Below are 19,097 nucleotides of genomic sequence, written 5' to 3' on the forward strand. Positions count from 1 at the left end.
AAATACGTTTTTAAAGTTCCCCATGAGGTCCTGGCCTTTTGCATGTGAGGCTGCTCTTGTCTATAGAGGGCCTCACCCACTTTTTCTTCCTTGTCAGGTGGCCTGTAGCAGACACGCACTATAACATCACCTGTCCCTGCTCTCCCTTTAATCCTGACCCATAAATTCTCTGCAGATCCTTATCCATCCCCAGGAAGAGCTCCATGAGCTCCAGCTGGTCACTGACAGGATAACACCCCCTCCTCATCTCCCCTGCCTGTCTTTCCTAAAGAGTCTGTATCCTTCCATTCCAACACTCCAGTCACAGAAGCCATAACACCATATCTCTGTGATGCCAATAAGATCACAGCCCAGCAATTATATGCACGCCTCCAGTTCATCTTATTTACTCCCCATACTATGTGCATTTCGTAGAATCATTGAATGGCTTGGTTTAGAAGGGACCTCAAAGATCACCAAGTTTCAACTCCCCTGCCATAGGCAGGGACACCACCCACTAGATCAGGTTGCCCAGGACCTCATCTAACCTGGCCTTGCACACCTCCAGGGATTGGGCATCCACAACCTTTCCAGGTAACCTGTTCCCGTGCCTCACCACCCTCTGAGGGAAGAATTTCCTCTTAACCTCTAACCTAAATCTCCCTTCTTTTAGTTGCAAAGAGGTCACTCTGGAACCTTTACTTCTGTAGGCTGAACAGCCCCAGCTCTCTCAGCCGTTATTTGTAGGAGTGGTTCTTCAGCCCTCTGATAGTCTTTGTGGCCCTCCCCTGGACCCACACTAACAGATCAACCTCCTTCTTGTGCTGGGGGCTCCAGAACATGCATTTGCATAGAGGCATTTAAGTTGGGCCCCTTATTTGCTTTCTTACTGGTAGTTCCAAGCAGTTTTGAGTGCAAAAAGGAGAGTTAGGCTCCATGACAGGAAGCCGAATTGTCTTCTTGGCCTCCCTCTATTGGCTAAATAAGGAGCCTAAACAAAACAAAGTAGGCTGGAAAGAATTTTTAAGGATATTACCAAGAATATCTATTGTCTAAGATGGAAGTCAAACTATATTCAATTTGAAGCAAGATTGTCAACTAGATACTAACAAAGTATTAAAACGTCAGTTATTGTTAACGTGGTTTGCAAGTCTCTGTACTTACTGAAAGAGTGGTATATAACCTTAGCAATTAGTCAATGCAATTATTCTGAATTTTTTGAACACCAAAGTTTATTAAATGCAATGTTATCCCCTGATTACTATAAAGCTCAGGAAAAATGGCATGCTACAAAGTGTGTTTCCTTTTTAACTCAGAATTTGTTCTTTCCTGAAACACAAACAAAATGTAATCAAATATGTTCGTATTTACTGTGTCTCATTGGGCTATAGGGTAGGTGAATCCATTATATCAAGCCTTAAAAAGTTGTAGTTAAAAATTACACTGTTCTTTTTTTAAAGCACTATAGTGAGTTTATGTCTAAGTTGAAGCATTGAAGGATGCTAATTTCCCTCAAATATCACATTTCTAGGGTTAAAAACCGTCCTTATAGCCCTATTTTTTAATCTAAATTTCATCATTTAATCAGAATTTATCTGTTAGGTGCGGCAGTGTTAAGCAATGACTAAAGGACTTTAAAAATTGGTTTAAGAGTCTTCTGCCTCTAGTCTTTATAATGTAATCAAAAATAGAAGAATAAAACAGTTTTGAGATATGAAATCACTTTAAATAGTGAACTGTTTTCTACGTAGAATGGACAGGTTCTAGAGAAATAAACTGTGATGCTGTTTTGATTATGGCAAATTAATCTCAGGTTGTTAATTCAAAAGAATATATTTTTTGTTAAATCCAAGACCACTTACCTAACACACAAACAAAAATATCAAAAAAATTAAATGTAAGAAGTGGTTCTTTCATCTGGCCAAAGTAGTCCACTATAGTTTTGAAGACATCTCTTTCAAATCCTGAATATGTAGGCTGCTTCAAATCTGAGCAGCTTGGCCCTAAAAAAAAAAAAAAAGACAGTTAATTTGCAGCTACCAACCAGGTCAGTAGCTTCTATTCCAGACCATATAAATGCAAATCCTAGCAAAAAAAAAAAAAACAAATGCTTAAACAAGCTATTCAAAATAACTTTTTCCTTATATTTCCAACAGATCTAGTGAAAGTACACATAAAAGAAATACAAGTAGATATGAAATAATATTAATAGGATCTTTACACATTTCATGGAAATAAACTGCATTGTGAGGAGAAAATATGCTCAATATTCTTTTCCAACTTCGCTTTCAAGGCCAGGATCAGAGCAAATACTGACTGTGAATATAAATTATATATGATAAAGTGGTAAAGGAACAGCCAGTCAGTTCAGTTGATTTTTTTAATGGGCTTTTAATATTTTTCCATTTTACTTATAATTTTCCCATTTACTTACAATTTGCTAGGCATTTCATTGCTGACAATATCCAGTGAGGTAGGTCCTCTGCATAGGGGGAAAGACATGGAGAAATATAAAGGTTAAAAAATCCAAGACACTTGTTAAACAAACTCTAAGTAATAGTGAAACTGAAAATTCATTGCATTACTCCTATACATAGATTGATTGCAAAAGTATATTATTCCTGAATATATAAATATCTCCATCATATAGTTTGAACTGGATCTATACTATAGCACTTTCAGTACTCAGTATCAGTTACACTACTGCTTGTACAGCTCAATCAGCAAAACCAATCACATAGTAACTCCTTACTGTGCCTTGTAAAAAGTTAGACAAACGCCTTCAAACTACATCTTCACTACTGCATTACAATAAGTTGCTTATTTAGCACTGAAGATGGTGAATAGCACTTACACATTCAGTTCTGTCATTTCTGACAAGGGGAAGATAGAGGATAATATCTTGAAGTGCTTCAATTGTTTGGAAAATGGACATGTATATGCTCTAGAGTTGTTTATTTCCACAAACCAAGTCAGGTTCCTACCTGATACTTCACTTCTCTAGAGATCTCATGGAACAAGGTGGTAATATATTCAGTAACCTATCACAACAGAAGTGCTTTCATCTCTCCCTGATGAGCAAAGTAGTTTTAAACTTGGTGCTAGTTTCAAAACATGTTGAACGAAAGCTCAAAAATGAAAAGATCTAAGCTCCATGTGTATTTTGATGCTCTCTCAGTTTTTACTAAACATCGCCTTTATGTAGACACTCCAATTCAGGTTAGACTTCATACACTCCATACAAGGTCAGAGTTCTTCAGCCTAGCTTGACAAAGTTGGCTTCAGATGAAAAATATCCCTACCATCCCTATATCCCTATATCCAGTAAGTGAAAACTTGCTGCTCTTTCATTCTTTCAATGCTGATGTGGTGGTTTCACACAGGTAAGTAATTAGAGTCATGTGGTGAGCTTCTCACTTCCCCCCCCTCAAAAGGAGAGGAGGAAAAAATACAATGGAAAAGGGATCAAGGGTTGAAATAAGGACAAGGAGATTGCTCATGAATTACCATCACAAGCAAAACAGCCTCAGATTAAGGGAGATTAATGTAATTTATTGCCTATTGCTAATAACAGACTAGAGCAGTGAAAAGTCAAAAACATTTTTTCTCCCCATCCACCATTTTGTACCTCCTTCCCCCCACACACACAGCGGGACAGGGGAACAGGGGCAACAGTCAGACCATCGTGCTTTGTCTCTGCCACTCCTTGCCCCTGACTCTCCTTCTGCTTTACCAGGGGGTCCCTCAAAAGGCATGCTGTCCTACCGAAACTGATCCTATGTGGGCTTCCCACAAGCAGCAGCTCTTAAAGAACCATTTCAGTATGGGTTGCACCACAGGGTCCATCTTTCAGTAATGGACTGCTACAGCATGGGTCCCCCATAGGCTGCCACTTCCACTAGACCTCATGCTCCACCAAGGGCACCTCCATGGGCTGCAGTGTGGAAATATCTTCCACTGTGGTACACCACAGTGGGCAGGAGGACAGCCTGCTCCACCATGGGCCTCTCCACTACAGGCTACCAGAAAAATTCTGCTACAGCACCTGGAACACATACACCTCCTCCTTGGTGTCTGTGGGGTTGTTTCTCTGGTTCTCACTCCACTCTCCAAGTGGTGGTAGCACAGCAGGTGTTTTTTTCTCTCCCTTTCCTAAATCTGTTCTCCCAAAGGCCCAACCAGTGTCACTGACTGGATCAGCTCTGGCCAGCAACAGGAACCTTTTGGAGCCAACTCTTGGCTAACATGGGGCAGCTGCTGGGCTTTGCTCTCACTGGCCACCCTGGAAGCTCCTCTGCTACCAATGCATTGCCACATAAATCTAATACAACTACTAAAGCAGGGATATGTTCAAGAGTAAATATGGAAGAATAAACACTGATCTTTGTTATTTGGACAATAGCATAGTCAGTAAAAACTCTAGTATGTTTGTATAACCACTTCTAAAGATGCTACATGTTAGTATAGATTAGAATTAATGTTCTTTCCTTAAACCAATAAACTACAATATAAAAAAGTGAAAATTTCTAAAATACTCACTTGACTTGTCTTCTAAAATGACAATGCCTTGCTTATTGACATTGTATGCATTTTGGACAATATGCTTTGAATTCACAAGCTTTGTGTCCAACACTTCATCCAGAGAATTCAAACCCAAGACCTTTTGTAGTCTGCAAAAATACATAAACACATCGTATGTACATCTGATCTGAAAGAGGTAAACATAGTATTACAATATGTAGTTTTGAAAGGGTATTCTTTCCATTGTCTTAATCACGAACATGTAGAGGATACAGAATTTAGACATCTATTCTTCAATCACTTAAATTTCTATACTACTGCACCAGATCAGGTTTGTTACAGAGATAGTGTGCCAAGCCTAGATAAAAAGAACACATTAGTAAAGACTCAACTGTGGTGTAAAAATAACTAATGTATGTTTTTGCAGGAGGAAAAATAATATTCTAAAGTAAAGCTCTAAATTTTGCATAAGATAATTCATTCTGAAAAGTGTAACAAATATCTCAAAGCTTTCTCTACTCAGATATTATGTTTCTTATATTAAGTATTATACTTGTCATTAAATGGTGTCACGATATCATACCTATACAAGAGTGTTTCAGTTTCATGAAAAGAAAAAGATTAGCAAAAATGTGTTTAAACAAAACAAGCCCACACAATAAAAGGACTTATATACTACAACAGGAAATAAAAATTCAGAAGGTATTAAACAGTTTCCTCGTGGAAGTTATCTGCTGAATTTGATAGACAAATAACAGGTGGTATAGTTAGTCTAGCCACTATGACTTTAATGGCATTAATGAAACGTCAGTGGATGAAACTATAAGTACTGCTAGAGAAGGCAAACAATATACTATACTATACAGTCGCATCCTGTACATTGCATGCTATACAGTCTTACTCAAATTAGCAAATGACTAACAAGTATGCTCACCGTGACAAAGTCATGGACTTCCATATCTCTTCTATATTTGCTTGTGTTAACTCCCTACGGAGAACAAGTTTGCATGCTGGTACTTCCCCTATAGCTATGCTGTGACGCTTGTACCACATTTCAGAGTTCTAAAATCAGAAGAAAAAAACACTTCTCATTAGCTGATGATTTTTCAAATATTAAACAGTATAATATTTGTGGTAGAGCATGTTTCCTACTGCAAGTGATCTAGTTATTCTTAAGTTTTGGAAAAATCTCCAGAATGCAAGTATTTAGGTTTCATTGATGTTCAACATATTTTCTCTTTTATATAACATCTCCAAAGCGGAAAAATCACATCACTGACCATTAAAACTCAGGAGTCAATGGTGCCTAGTCCTCTCTTCAGAACCTGGCCCTGATTAAAACCAGTTCAAGTCACTTGTTTTTAACCACCATTCCACCATTATAACAGGTATGTAAAAACAAGAATGAAAGCCTGTGCAACTCTTTACTCAGCATTCAGATCCCAGCCTGAAGCTTGAAGATTGACATCGATGTCTCATTATGTACACACACAATACAAATTGTGTCAGCAACATACCTTAAAGCAGAGCTCTGGATCATTCCTGGTTACTGTGCTTTGACTTGCATCACAACCATCCTAGATCACATTAACAGTATTCCTTGTGATTACAACTAAGCCACAAAATGCACTCCAGGAACACGCCTAATTACTCCAACCACTAGTCATGTCATGAAGTGACAGACAAGAGCTAGTTTGAAATAACACCCTCTGAAATTGGTATCTGGCTTTCCATATCAGAATTTCACTACCAAGGTCCATGTCTATCAATTCACACACAGACAATAGGTGCTCCGATTGATGCTGCAGCAATTTATGGTTTGCTTAAGCCACTTCCAATTACCTGTCCACTTCACCCTTCTACTGGAAGCTACACCTTTTTTATAAGACAGCCAGCAGAAGCAACCTTATTCCTCTGCCACAGATTCTTCAAGTTATAGTCCTGTATATTAACCAAATCTGCCAATGAATATGCTCTTTTTGAGCTATGCCAGATTTCATGCTGTCACATCCGAGACAGATGTAGATAGGCAGACCTTTGCTAACTCTTATCAGGGCAATAATCCTTTTCAGGGAACAGACGTTTAGTTTATTCAGGACCTCTAGATGTCCAGGAGAATAGTGGGAACTAATTTTCCAAACAGATCTCCAAGAAATCCAAAGCTAAAGCCCTGCACTGAATAGCATTAATAAAAAGGCCAAAGTTATCAAAGAAGTCCCAGCAGTTTACAAAAAGGATGTGAACACTCAGTGTAAACTGGAAGTTTGGAGCGAAGGTAATGCAGGAGGCCTATACTTTTAGGATGTCAAATTAGTAAGAAGTGATACAGTTTTATTTTACTTATAAAAGCAAATTTTTTTCAATTACTTTGCAAAAGCTGCAAAATTTGGTTTGGATCAAACCAAATGAACACAGAGTACAATGATTCTCCAAGCTCAAAAAAGACTGACAACAAAGCTGTATTCCTTTTTAAAAAAAAGAAATTGAAGTTGTTGAATTACCAACAACTTCACAGTAGCTGGAAAGGGAGTAATACTGTATATATTCTGCTACATGAAGAATTTGAATAGGAGTTACATTGTAGGTGACGTTAAAGGAGCTATTTTGTTAACAGATGCTTAGATGTGTTACTGGAATTAGAGCAAACTGAGAGGTAAACATAGTGGTAAATGCAACAGTGCTGAATTTAGGATGCCAAGGATATTACAGTCTGTAGCAGAAAGAAAACTTAAAACCAACATCCTCAGCAAAAAATTAAGAACAACTTAATTTCACATACATTTAAAATAAAAGTATTTTACTTTTAAATCTATAACCAAATATTCTGTGCCACAATGAAGAAATCATTGGTTGAAATTGCTTTCCAAACATGCATATGTCTGGTGAAATGAAAACTGAATATCTTACCATTGTGACAGATTTCACCGGGATATGTTCTTGGGAAACGCCAACCTTCGTTTCATTCCAGTCTGGAAATTTAATGACTTCCTTTCCAAATGAAGGTTTCTTTGGGTATGGCTTCAGAGGTGAGGAAGGAGGAAATCTGTAATTGGAGAACACTTTTAAACCTTCTGAACTCCACACTATTCAGTATTTATCAGTGTAAAACCATGTACTAGACCTTCACATGTGTAAACACAGCAAAAGCCTTAGAGATGCACAATGCAACTTACTTGCCTGAAGACAGGTGTTGAATAAAAGTTCAGACATCTTAAGATATCTCATTTAGCCTCCCTGTGTTGCTCCAGAGTAGTTCAAGTCCTTTGTACAGCCCATGACATATCTGAAAGACTTGGGTGGACATTTGATCTCCCAGCATGTCTTAAATAGCACCGGCTGCTTATACTTCAACAACTGACCCTGGTCTTACCTAAAAGGTGTTGATTCTGCTGAAAAAGCGGTAGATAGATTTCACTCATGTCATGTGCACTGCTAGCACGCATATCCTAAAGCACATAAACGAGGCCCAGGCAGAATGGCACTTTCTGCAACCTGGTCTAGTGGGAGGTGTCCCCGCCCATGGCAGAGGGGTTGAAATTAAATGGTCTATAAAGTCCCTTCCAACCCAAACCATTCTGTGATGACTAAGTCATCTGATTAACACTTGGATTTAATTAGAATGAATGCAAGTGTCTACACAAAGTTTTGTTCACATTACCATGTTCTTCTGTGTCTACATGCTTTCTATGCAAAGACCATATGCAGCAGTTCTGGAGTATTTCTCCAGCTGTTTGTGCAGGAAGATCATTTGCCATTAAAGGCAATTCAAGAAATAACTTGAAATTGGCAGGAAAAAAACCTATAAGCTAGCTCTTGCAGATATTGGAAAACAAACAACTCCAAATCACATTAAACTCAGCCACGTCTTCAACTTGACCAGAATTAAATTACCTCCAAAACTAGGCCAGAGCACATACAAAGGAATAAATGGCAACACATCAGAAAGAAAAATCTGTTTCATAACATTCTTTATAAGCAGATCTCATTTACCTGCACTTCTATGTTTCAGAACCTGAGTTTCCTCACGCTTCAAGAAATTGCTTCTGCCTCCCTCATTCCCTTGATCAGAATGTAAAGGATGCTTATGGCAACAAGAGCCTGTACACCACTGCATAGCATACATTCGTATCTTAACAGAAAGCTTCCCATGCTCAAGAAATGCTCAAATTCTCTCTAAAATTTAACCCCAGCTCTCAAGGCAGTTCCAACATTCTATTAGTTTTCAAATTTGATTTCTCTTGTAATTTTATTAGTCCAGTAGCAATATACTGCATGGGTTAAACTCCTTATGGTTTTGACTACGCAACACTGAGCCCATTTGCCATGTTCAACAAAGCTCTTCAAGAAAATCTCTGTGTCACAGGGAGGTATCACTTATGACAAACCCAGAGGCAGGTTAGGAAGCATCTTTCCTGGAAATTTACTTTGTCTTTTAAAAGTACATTGCAGAAGATGTTCAGCTGTGTTAATTTTTATTTTTTTATTTTTTTAACAATTATTTGTTAGAGTTTAAGGCTATAACATCTGTTGTCTTTTTCCTTTGCTTTACAGTATTCTCAGTAGTTTCCTCTTTTTCTTCAAGTTCATTGTAACTTCTAGCTTTGTCACTTGCTACCCCACTTCCTCAAAGTATCATCCGTAAAGGAATGAGTTCTTACAATCAGAAAAGTATGTGCATTCCTCCTTTTCAGGTATGACAGCAAGGTGCAGATAGAGCAAAGCTTTTGGACGCCCAGTGAAAAGCCTCTGGTTTTATGTTTAATAAAATAATATTAGCTAAGAGCTAATACCTGGGGAGCATGCCAAGATTGACATGTTTTTCAACCAGCAATACTAGTCTTATAAGCCTAGAGAAGGAAGAAATAAGGCTACTTGTTTTTGTCTAGAGTAAAGGCAATGTCAACTAACCTCGAATTGATGGTGTAACAGATGCCACAGATGAATTCCCAGAGGTTTACTAGTAGTGCGCATGTACTGACCCTTTTGATTTTAATAAAATTGCTCTGATTCCAAGAAATGTAAAGCCTGAAAGCTTCCAAAACTGTAAGATATCATTGTTATAGACTACACTGAGCCAGTAGGTCAGACTCACAGACAGCCTTCACTTATTTTAGAAGCCATAATAGTCTTCTCACTTGCATTTAATAGTTTTCTAACATTCTCAGGCAAACATTTGGCAACATCTGCTTTATGTTTTTTTTTATGGAGTGAATAAGAGAGGACAACCACAGTTGCACAAGAAATTAAGGAAAGATTCAACTACCTTGTTTCCAATGACACATCTCTGCAGAGTACAATTGCAGTTACAGTCAATTACCATAGAAATATATAGAAAAGATGTTGAGCACATCAAGCTTTAAAGAGTAAGGATTACACCAACAGAACTGAAAGCTCCTTGCATTGCTACTGAGAACATGGTGAGACATGCATTTAAAAAATTAACATTGGGGATGTCCACCAGAGGGAGCTGCCAGGACATTCAATAGGTGAGTAAAAGCGTTCTGGAAGAATGATGTTTAGTTCCAAAAACAGGAAAAAAAGCATGTTTTAATACTTAAACACCGAAAGATCAAGAATATGATTAGCTTACATATTTTATTCATGCATCATGAGTGGTGGAAAAAAAAGCTGGCTTCTATTCAAAATGCATGAAAGGTATACAAATTTATTTTAAAAATATCTTACTATTCAGTTAGTCACTTAGTTGCCTTTTGAAAGGGAAGTGGAGAAAAAAGTTAAGGTAGTTATCACCACAGAGCTCTCGTCTAATAGCAGAATGTTAGGCAGAACATAGAATGAAAGGCGTAGAGATAATTCACCCAACTCCTACAGTGACCTCATAGAAGTCATGGCTGAAAATACAAAGAAGAAATAAACAAAATTTGAATAAGTCATGATTATATCACAAAAAAACATAACCCCCCAAAACACCACCATCCATTACACAGAATGTAGATATATAGCAAAATACAGTTGTATATATAAATATAATTAAATTCAGAAAAAAAATGAATTTTATCTTTTGACAAAAGGGAGTCGAAGTCTGTGAAGAAAGAAAACAATATTCAACATGTATGGCACCTCTGTGCAGATAAAGATGCCCTAAAAAGAACAGAGAGCAGGACTGGGCTAGGAAGTACACGGAACCAGTAACACATCTATCAGAATGAGCTCTATCAATGACTAATCATTTTAATAATGTTTCAGAACACACACTGCTTTTCTGTCCTTCAAAGACTAGGGGATAGGAGAAAGAAAAGGAAGTGATGGTCAGTGAAAACCCTGAGTCTGTGTTTGCAGGACACCTTAATATTCAAAATGTCAGACTGCCACCTTTTCAATTTTGAATGAAGAGTTAGTAATGTACAACACAAGTACGAGAATGTTCTGTTTGTGTCATATTTATCAGTTTACAGAATCAGACACAGAACACTGGTAGAAAGAATAAAACACTTCACACCAGAACATAAGCTATCAGTGGATGAAACGTATGCTGTGGTAAAAAGATCAAAGGAAGCCACCAGGTCTACAAAAGCTATATTTGCATCCCCCACGTGGTACAACCCATAGGTTCAGTCTCTAAACTTTCTCCTCACAACTTACTTGTCCCTGATTTAGTCAGGGCAGCAGAAACAGAAGTAGAAACAGAACCCTCAAAAGTTTCAAAAAAAAAAAAAAAAAAAAAAAAAAAAAAAATGGAAGGTACATTGTACTGCATTAGAAGTTTTTTTCCCTGCACAGCTTTCATAAAGACCTAATCTTGGAAGGAGACATGCGAGAATACTAGTATAAACAGAATAAATAAGTAGTTCTTTTATTTCTTCATCTGCAAGCAGACTTATATCTGAATGTTTTAAGTTTTATTTGTACACTGCTTTACCTGAGCTTCTTCCAATTTGAGGACAGTTTGAATGTTGGCGGCTAATCAACAGTCCTCACCTGGAGGATAAAATCCGTAAGGAATATGGATCCTACAGAGAATGGACTGGAGGACATTGAAAGGATTAGAGGTGCATCTTCACAGATTCTGTCATTACTTGGGAGCAAGTATTAGAAGTAACAGAAGACTGACAAGTCCAGTAAAGCAAAGCTTGTGAAAGCTCTCTAAGAAAATAAAACCTAAAGCTAGAATTCGTAAGATCTAAGATAAGCTTGGAATCAGTCTATTGCCCAGTACCAACACAAAACACCAGAGGACATCAATTATTATTCATTTGTCCTACTGTTTCCACATCAAATGTTGCTTTAAATGAAAGCATTCCATTCTTCTTCTAAAGGATTGTTTGTGCAACCAGTAAGAATTGTTTGTACAAACAACCAAAGGATTGTTTGTACAAGCAATAAAGGTTGTTTGTACAAGCAGCAACCTGTGCCCTCCCCTTACTCTCCTCCTGTGTTTCTTCAAAACCCCTCTTCTTCCTCAGCACTACTGCTCAAATACACACCTGAAGTTATCCATACAACCAAGTTTGCAGTCTTTCTATTTCATTTCATGAACATAACCCCTAGAACCACCAAATCAGTATGATGAGAAATGTGATATCAATCTCTGTCCTCTGTCCCTCTGAGGATTTTCATGCTACTATCCTCTGCTCATCTTCCCAGCAGAAGGTGATCTGTAGCTTGAGAGACAGCTGCTTTTCCATTTCTGTTTAAACCAGCAAGAAGCCCACATCACACCCTCACATTTAACCTTAGATCTTAACTTCAAGCTGGAGTCAGAATCCCTACAGCTTGTTTTCTATGCCTGTCTTCCAACCTCAACTAGTCAATGATTACCTGAACTATCCCCTCCTACGGGAGCCATAAACAGATGGCAAGAGGAGAGTTTAAGAAGAGGACAACACACAATACTTAACAGAGTCCCCACCCAGCCTGCAGTCATTCTCAGCTCATAAACTCCACGAGCAGCATGTCATTTGTAAATGGAAAATATTTTGACAAGTTCATCCAAGAAAGTCTCTTCCAAAGTATCTACATGTCACCGGGTCCTTAGAAGTTGTGTGTCAAATTTCAGAATTTAACATTTCCCTTTAGTATTGATTACATTGAATTCCCCTTTATGGAGCTAAATGAACAATGTCACAGCACAGGTGCACAGCAAAGCAAAAAAGCTTAGGCATCATTTTGCAAACAGATTAGTTAAAATCGCAAATCAAAACAAAAATCTGTCTTTACATGAAATGAAAGATTTACTTTTCCATGTATTAGGTTAAAAGAAGTAGGTATAAAAAATCATTACAAACTATTAATACAAAAAAAAATCTGTAAGAAGAGGACTAACAAGTAGAAGTGTACCATTATTTTTTACCTATTTTCCTTACAGATCTGCATGAAGAGAGCTCCTACTACCTCAAAAGAAGACTCATCACAATATAGACACACCCATGCTCAGGCTAATGCTAATTTTAACACTACTGAACAGAACAACAACAGAAAGTACAAATTTGGAACCTGCAACTTCTTAACACCCAAGCCTTAACTGAAGTAGTAGGGGGTCAGAGAACAGCCTCCAACGCTGAGCTTTCATCACAAATAAAATTGTTTTCCTCTGTTGACAAACCACAAGTAAGAAGGTTAAACAATCTCCTTTAAACATGAGCAAATACAAATTTCTCAGTTTCAAAAAATATCTTATCTAAAGGATACATTGATGACCCAAGGTATACAAAAAAAAAAAAAAAAAAAAAAACAATTGTTATGAATAACTTTTAACTTCAGATGTCTCTCTCTTCTCTCAGAAGGAATAGAAACTTAGTACAAAGTAGCTATGGGTGGGGTTGGATGCTCAGTGCCATCCTGACTTTCATCAGCACCTTTTTCACACAGAGTTTCAGTCACCAACAAACCTGATGTTTATCAACAGCAAACAGAAGTCACTACCTTCTAAAAGCTGCAAAAGCTTTTGCTAGTATTCATCATATGAGATCAAGTTAAAAGTTCCCTAAAAAATATTTTTTAAATAGAAATCAAACAAACATTAAATCTGACCCTTGTCATCACTAGGGAGACAAATGCCTTTAAGAGGAAAGAAAGGAAATAAAACACTGATACCGTTGCAACAGCATTTCTCAAAAATATTTGCAAGACTAATAACGTAAGTTATTAATGTATTCATAAAACCTAAGGTTTGCAGAGTCATCATCTATAGGCTTACCTGTACAAATGGCCATCATCTTGGAAATCCTCTTTGCCCCATCTTCCTTTAATGTCTTCAATAACGTGGTTTTTCAGGAACTTTTTAAGCAGCTTAACCGTCTGACCGCGAGTCACTTCGGGGCCGAAGTTCTGGTTGGAGCCGAGCAGCTCGTGCAAGCAGTCCACGGCCTCCGAGGCTTTGAAGCAACGCTCGTAGCTTTTGAAGCGGCAGCGGTGCTTCCGTAGAGGCATCGCGGCGCGGAAGAGCTCGATGATCTCGTTCCACTGCCAGAGGGGAACAAAGCAGCCCGTTAAGGGGAATGTCGCTTGGGCTGGTGGAAGGAGCTGAGAACTCAGGCGGGTGTGAATGCGGCAGCGCCTGCTTTTGGATCAGCTGTGCTGGCAAGCACTCCGAAACGCGAAGCTACGCTTTAAATAGCTGAGATGTGGGAACATAAGAGGGGGAACAGGGGAATCCACAGCCCCGTGCTGCCCGCAGCCGCACCTTTAACCCCCCCCCCCATTTTCCCATTTTAGGGCTTTAAATCTCCTCCCGGCCGCTCCCGGGAGACCCACACACACCCCTGGGCGGGGACGGAGACCCCCCAGAGCCCGCAGCGGATCCCGGCGGGCGCCCACTCACCAGCCGCGTAGCGCGGTAGGGCCCGGGGCCCACCAGCCGCGCCGACATGCTGGGTGTGAGGGGTGGGGGGGGGTGCAGGGGCCGGGCAGCGCCGTCCCCTGGGGAGCCACCGGCCGCACGCGCCGCGCCCGCCGGCCGTTTGAATCCCGGCCTGCCGGCAGCCGCCTTTTCTCATTGGGCGGCCGCCGCGCCACGTGACCCACCCACCGCCGCCTCGGATTGGTGGAGGCGGACACTGCCTTGCTCCGCCTGGGGAGGGGGCGGGGCTGGGCGTAACGGCTTTCTCCTCTCCCCCTCCCCCGCCCTCACCACACACACACAGAGGCGGGAGGGGGAAATGGCGGTTGTGGGGCAGGGCGGCTCCTGGCAGCGCCTGTCAGCGGGGCGGCTCGGCTTCCCTCACAGCGGGCATTAGCCGCTGGTTTTCCTTTCTGTGGCTGAGCAGCAAAAGGTTGAGGACAGGGAACCAGGCGTTGGCTTGGCAACCGCGCAAACCGTAGCAAGGGAGGGTGGGTTCGCGCTGTGTGATTAGCGCCTTGGTGATAACGTACCGCAGCGCTTTCACTAAGTCACAGAAAAAAAGTGGTAATTTCAGCACTCAGTTTCTCAGGAGGAGCTGGTACGATCAGCGTTCCTCCTGCACCAAACCTAAGAACACAGCATCCCAACACACTTCCCCTCATTCTCCATGTTCACTGCACACTTTGTGGTTTAACTGAATGAGGCACTCCACTTCCCAGTGTCACCCAGGTGTGTAATACAATTTTTAAGTACAAAAAAAATGTAAGTGCATGATTCTCACAAGCTACAACACAAACCTTTTGTACTGAAGCCACTAGGGTAGCTACTATATGCAGCCTCTTGCCATACACCCATACAGCACACTGAAAGAATGCATTTTCTTCCTTCAAATGCTTCGTAACGCACAGAAAACTAAACCATTGTGCAAGAAACATAAGCAGGATTCCGAAGTGGTACTTACTGACAGCCCGCAGACTGATCAGCATCTCCAGTTTCTGCTCCTGCTTATTAAAACATAATCTCAAGTTGTAGAAGCAGTTGGCTGCTGCACAAGTGCTGGATTTGGAGGTTTTTCCTGGCTCCTCACAGGAGGCCTGAGCAGCTCAGTTTTGACCATGTGTATTCTCAGACCCTACTTAAGCTTCAATGAGTTTGAAGAAGTTTGTCCTAGACCAACAAACTGGCCCCTCACAGCAGTAGGATGCATTCCTTTTAGAATGCAGCTGCATACTCAATTTCTCTTACTTTTGATAAGACTTCCAAGTGGTTCTGACCTCTGCATTTTCTATTGCTGCAGTGGGTGGAATAACTACAAAATGGTGGGCCAAAACTAGGACTTCCGCACCTGCAATGGGTCTTCTGCAAGCCTACAGCGTAGTCTCTCTTCATCAGTACCTAGTTTTAAGGAAAAAAAAAAAAAAAAAAAAAAAAAAAAGCAAAAATAGGCACCACTCAGGCTTTAAAAAGAGACAAAGCCTTTTCCACTGCTTGGGAAAAAAAAAAAAAAAAAAAAAAAAAAAAAAAAAAAAAAAAAAAAAAGCACTAGACCCCTATTGACAAGAAACGACCCCCCTCCTTTGGAAGTTAAGGGTGTCGGAGGACTGGAGTCAGTAATCAGATTTCCCACTGAAAATGGTTGTGGCCCCCAGTCAGCACCCTGGCTGTTCTGCATTCTGTGCTAAAGCACCTCTCTCACTCTCTCAGGAAGCTAAAACACGGAGCTGAGGATTCCATGATTAAGCACCTAAAAAAATGCAAAAGTCATGATAATCTGATTTCAATCAGCCATGAGAGTTGATGGCTGTGTGGATTAAATGGTGGAAAAATATAAAATATAAATTATTTTTTATTTGTTTTATAAAGATGACTTGTATGTAATTCCGTAAGAATTATTTGCAACACATATCCATGATAAAGTTTAAATTCTTTTAGTATTAACAGTACACAATAAATGTTTCTACACCTATAAATTTATTGAGGTAACAACTTATTTTCTTGGAGTTTTACAACAGGGAAGCAATTGAAACCTGCACCAACATTTCGGATATTTGAAAATCCTATAGATCAGGTCAAGCACAAAGCAAAAACAACAAGCTTCTTCTCTGTTAGTAGTGAACATAATAGAAAACAATACATTTAAAGGTAACATGTTAATTTAAACACCTCTACCTCCTGAGTTACAAGTCTGATGCATAAACTTAATAAGCTGCATTCGTATTGTATGATTTTATGTGCAAATAGCTAGACTCTTTAATTTCTCTACGTGTGTGCCCTTAACAATCTGCCATGTTTCCAAAAAAACCACACTGATCAATCTGATACGGACTCCACACGTGCCCTACCACCTCTGCCAGCCCCAGTCTCAGGAGTTCAGAGAATGTCTTGTACTTTTTTTTTCCTCGTTTGACAGAACAGAGGCAAGGTAACCAGTGCTACTTAACAGAGAAATCTTTACTTTAAACTTGAGTTGTTGAAAACAAATAATAATAATAACAAACAATAAGAAAACCCCAGAAAGTCTTTCGAGGCATGTATTTCAATAGGTAATGGAAATGGAAGAAAACAGATCACAGTACAGTCATGGTAGCTAACATTTAGACTTCAATCAAAAACGTTTCTTTAAAAGATATATAAGGACTAAGATTTTGACTGCTGAATTACATATTTATCCCCACTAAGCAGTCTATCCTACATATCTGAAAATATACTGATAGATTAAGATTACTATAACACTTTGGTGAACAAATCACTAGGCTGTTTTGATCATTATACTACAAGACAGTTTGGTTAACCCTCAAATTAGTAGGCTTCCTGCATTTAGGATAACTTTTAAATGAATACAGATTTCCTACATAAATGAATTAAGTTATCTCAAAGAGGGTAGGCATAAAAATTTATCTTCAAATTAAATGCCATACTTTGACAGATTAACATACATTCCTTTCTTTAAAGTAATATTGTTTTTAAATGCATAATGCTTATATGTATTAGTTATATTAATAATAAGCTTTATATTCAAATACTGTATTTATTGAAGATTCATTCTTTTAATAAATTGTAGCTGACATTCTCAACAACTTACAACAATTAAGGTCATTTTTTTCCCCCTCAATGTTCAAAGTACTTTGTACTTGTCATACACACTAATTTTCTCAACAAGTATCTTTATTTTCCTGCATCTTCTAGATAGAGATCATCTATCCATTCATTTCTTGCAGGAAAGACATAAACAAGTTGTTGAAAACACTTGTTTTTTTAATTCAGAGATACATGCTCTTCTATCCCGCCCCCCAAATTCGGAAACGCAAATAACTTATGGTAAAAATACAAGTTCTGCTTTGGAAGAAAACATACAAAATATACACAGTGTAGTGTGTGCACCTAAATGTCTTGATTGTCAAGTAGCTCAAGTTTTCACTCTGATGTATACATTTTTTCTTCTTTCTTGTAGACAACAGTTTGTTTCACTGATCTTTGCTGGTGCCATTTCTTGTTGTCTTTGGTAGTCGTTGTCCCTTTGTGTAAGCATGGTACCAGAAGTGCAGAAACAAGACTAAAAACATAGAACCATATAGCCAAATAATAAACATGAAAATTGGATACTGGTACGGACAATCATCCATGATGTAGATTTGCCCTATATGGACTGTAATCATAATGAACTGGACCTGCAGGAAAAAGGGAAGGAAAAATATTCATTTTAAAAGAAAGACAAACTTCCTACAGACATTTAAAAAGATTTAGCAGAACTTGCATTCATAAAAAGTTGGGGGCAGGGGCTTTCTCAGCTACAGATAGGGTCACCATTATTGACCCTCTCCCAAATTGTTACTGCATTGAAAAGCACTTCCACAGAGTAAAGAAAGACGTATTGTCCAAGGACAATACGAAGTACAAGCAGCAATGAGAAACCTGTGCTAGAAGAAAGGGAGTCTGCCAGTTCAGTAAAGAAATAAGTAATTTGACTCGTTTGACCAGTGACAAATGGGATATTGCTCTGAAAAAAAAAAAAAAGGCCAGAAAAAAAATACACACATCAGGATCTGTGAACATGATAGTATACAGGTCAGAGGTGAGGGGAAATTCACGTAACACAGAGGTCTGCAGGTCCCAAAAAAGCAATTTAAGGGAGGATTTAAAGAAATTCGACATGTACATTAAGTTAATAATCCACAGATAATACCGCCAAGACAAAAAGCCTCTAAACTTATAAATATTCAAGCTAAGTCATTCCTAGTTACACAGGGTTACGTAAACAAAGACCAGACCTGGTGCAAGCAGTTACAGCCATGGCTGCTTCTCCCTGCTTCTTTTGCTCCTCTGTGAACAGGCCAAACTGATTGTGTAGCCAGAAGTTGCATTTTTTTAAATTTATATTAAAGAAGCTGGGTGTGAAAAAGCACCCATAGCAATAACCACTTCAGAGTGATCTAATGCTAATAAAACACTTAATGTAAATTCTCTACATATAATTTCTATGAAAGAAGGGACATGACATTAGGAAATACTTTTTTCCCTGCAGTCATTACTATTTACATGTAGGCTCTGTACATTAGTTATGTTTTCTTGGTGTAAATTTATATTCTAGTTATTTTTATACAGCAGATGAGTTTTGCATGTAGTATTCAGTGAACACATTTAACTGAAAAGCTTGTGTCTATGATTTTATGGTGAATGTTGAAGTCAGCAGATTTAAATAAATAACTCAACTGGGGCTCATTACTTTTGTTTTACTCATTTAAAACATGAGTAAAAACTGTACCAACTGTACTGACCACACAGATCAACATTAAAG

At 38.9% G+C, this 19,097-nt stretch overlaps 2 protein-coding genes across 3 annotated transcripts in view; both read right to left on the reverse strand.

Moving 5' to 3' along the window:
* Window positions 1–14,335, reverse strand: part of DEPDC1B (DEP domain containing 1B) — a 30,805-nt gene extending 16,470 nt beyond the window's left edge. Inside the window, exons 1-7 of the mRNA XM_082782606.1 lie at window positions 14,282–14,335; window positions 13,658–13,923; window positions 7,408–7,543; window positions 5,435–5,562; window positions 4,519–4,649; window positions 2,414–2,461; window positions 1,842–1,982 (exon numbers count right to left, since the gene is read on the reverse strand). Coding sequence (XP_082638732.1) covers window positions 1,842–1,982; window positions 2,414–2,461; window positions 4,519–4,649; window positions 5,435–5,562; window positions 7,408–7,543; window positions 13,658–13,923; window positions 14,282–14,329 — 898 coding nt within the window. The 5' untranslated portion in view covers window positions 14,330–14,335. The remainder of the gene's footprint in view (window positions 1–1,841; window positions 1,983–2,413; window positions 2,462–4,518; window positions 4,650–5,434; window positions 5,563–7,407; window positions 7,544–13,657; window positions 13,924–14,281) is intronic.
* Window positions 14,336–16,735: 2,400 nt separating this feature from the next.
* ELOVL7 (ELOVL fatty acid elongase 7) overlaps window positions 16,736–19,097 on the reverse strand; it is a 32,760-nt gene continuing 30,398 nt past the window's right edge. For both annotated transcript variants that reach the window (XM_082783994.1, XM_082783995.1), the window contains exon 8: window positions 16,736–17,970. In XM_082783994.1, the coding sequence (XP_082640120.1) occupies window positions 17,767–17,970 (204 nt within the window). In that variant the 3' untranslated portion in view covers window positions 16,736–17,766. The remainder of the gene's footprint in view (window positions 17,971–19,097) is intronic.

The sequence above is a fragment of the Aythya marila genome (genome assembly GCF_965140915.1).
Source record: "Aythya marila genome assembly, chromosome: Z".
NCBI classification, from domain to species: domain Eukaryota; kingdom Metazoa; phylum Chordata; class Aves; order Anseriformes; family Anatidae; genus Aythya; species Aythya marila.